Source organism: Medicago sativa, chromosome 6 (assembly GCF_051527215.1).
Source record: "Medicago sativa cultivar Bolivia chromosome 6, Bolivia_mono, whole genome shotgun sequence".
NCBI classification, from domain to species: domain Eukaryota; kingdom Viridiplantae; phylum Streptophyta; class Magnoliopsida; order Fabales; family Fabaceae; genus Medicago; species Medicago sativa.
Window position 1 is genome coordinate 81,084,792 of NC_140754.1, and position 1,091 is coordinate 81,085,882.

At 41.3% G+C, this 1,091-nt stretch overlaps 1 protein-coding gene across 1 annotated transcript; it reads right to left on the bottom strand.

Annotated features, from left to right (window-relative positions):
* Nucleotides 1-240: 240 nt before the first annotated feature.
* LOC146917301 (uncharacterized) lies at nt 241-813 on the bottom strand. Its single transcript, XM_085721864.1, has one exon. The coding sequence runs from the start codon at nt 811-813 to the stop codon at nt 241-243; it is 573 nt and encodes a 190-aa protein (XP_085577990.1).
* Between the last annotated feature and the right edge of the window lie 278 nt (nt 814-1,091).

Below are 1,091 nucleotides of genomic sequence, written 5' to 3' on the forward strand. Positions count from 1 at the left end.
GCCTCTATAGTTTTCATTGCTATTGTTATTACTGGAATTTCCTCTACCACAGTTTAAGTTAGAGTTGTTACCTCTGCCTCTGCCTCTGCCTCTTCCACCTCTGTAGCTGTTCCTGCCTCTTCCACGTCCTCGCTGATTTTCACCTTTGATGTTACCACTTTGTGCAAGCAATGCTTGCTCAACACTTGATTTCGCAGCCTTTCTTTCATCCATTTGTTGCTCATGTGCTTCAAGTGTACCTTAAAGTTCTTCCAGCTTAATTTCTGATAGGTCCTTCGATTGTTCAATCGCCACCGTAACATGGTCGAATCTTGAATTTACAGATTGCAGAATCTTCTCAACTATTGATTCATCAAATAGGGTTTCACCACAAGAACGCATCTGATTCGTCATTGTTTGAATTCTGGTGAAGAAATCAACAATCTTTTCGTTTTCTTCCATCCCTATCAATTCATATTGTCTCCTTAGGGTTTGCAACCGTACCTTCTTCAATTTCTGATCGCCGGCATAGGAATTTGCAAGAACATCCCACGCTGCTTTGCTTGACTCCGATCTTGCAATCTTTTCGAAAATTGCTTGATTCACGCACTGGTGTAGAATGCACAAGCCTTTGCAATCTTTCTTCTTCGCATCTCTATACGTCGCTTGTTGCACAGTGGTTGGATTCGCCGGTAGCGGATCGAGTCCGTTCACCACCAGATCCCACACATCTTGAGAGCCCAGAATCGCCTTCATCTTCATACTCCATGGATCGTAATTTCTCCCATCAAGAACCGGAAATGTCACCAGAAAGTGTCCGTTCAGGTTCGCCATTGTTGTTCACTCACTGTTCTTCTCGCAATTGAAAGTTTCACTCACTTTTCAATCGACAAGCTTCAACAACCAGGCTCTCATACCAAATGTTGGAGCTTGATTAACAATGGTGGAGTTTTCACTGATTTCACACACACACTTTCAGAGAGGGAGAATATAGTTGTAACAGAATTTTCTATGAAAAGGAACTGAACTAATTTTATTCACAGTGTCACATTATTTGTATCACTTACAGAATGTATGTATATGCCTTTACAAAGTGTAAGCTATATATGTGA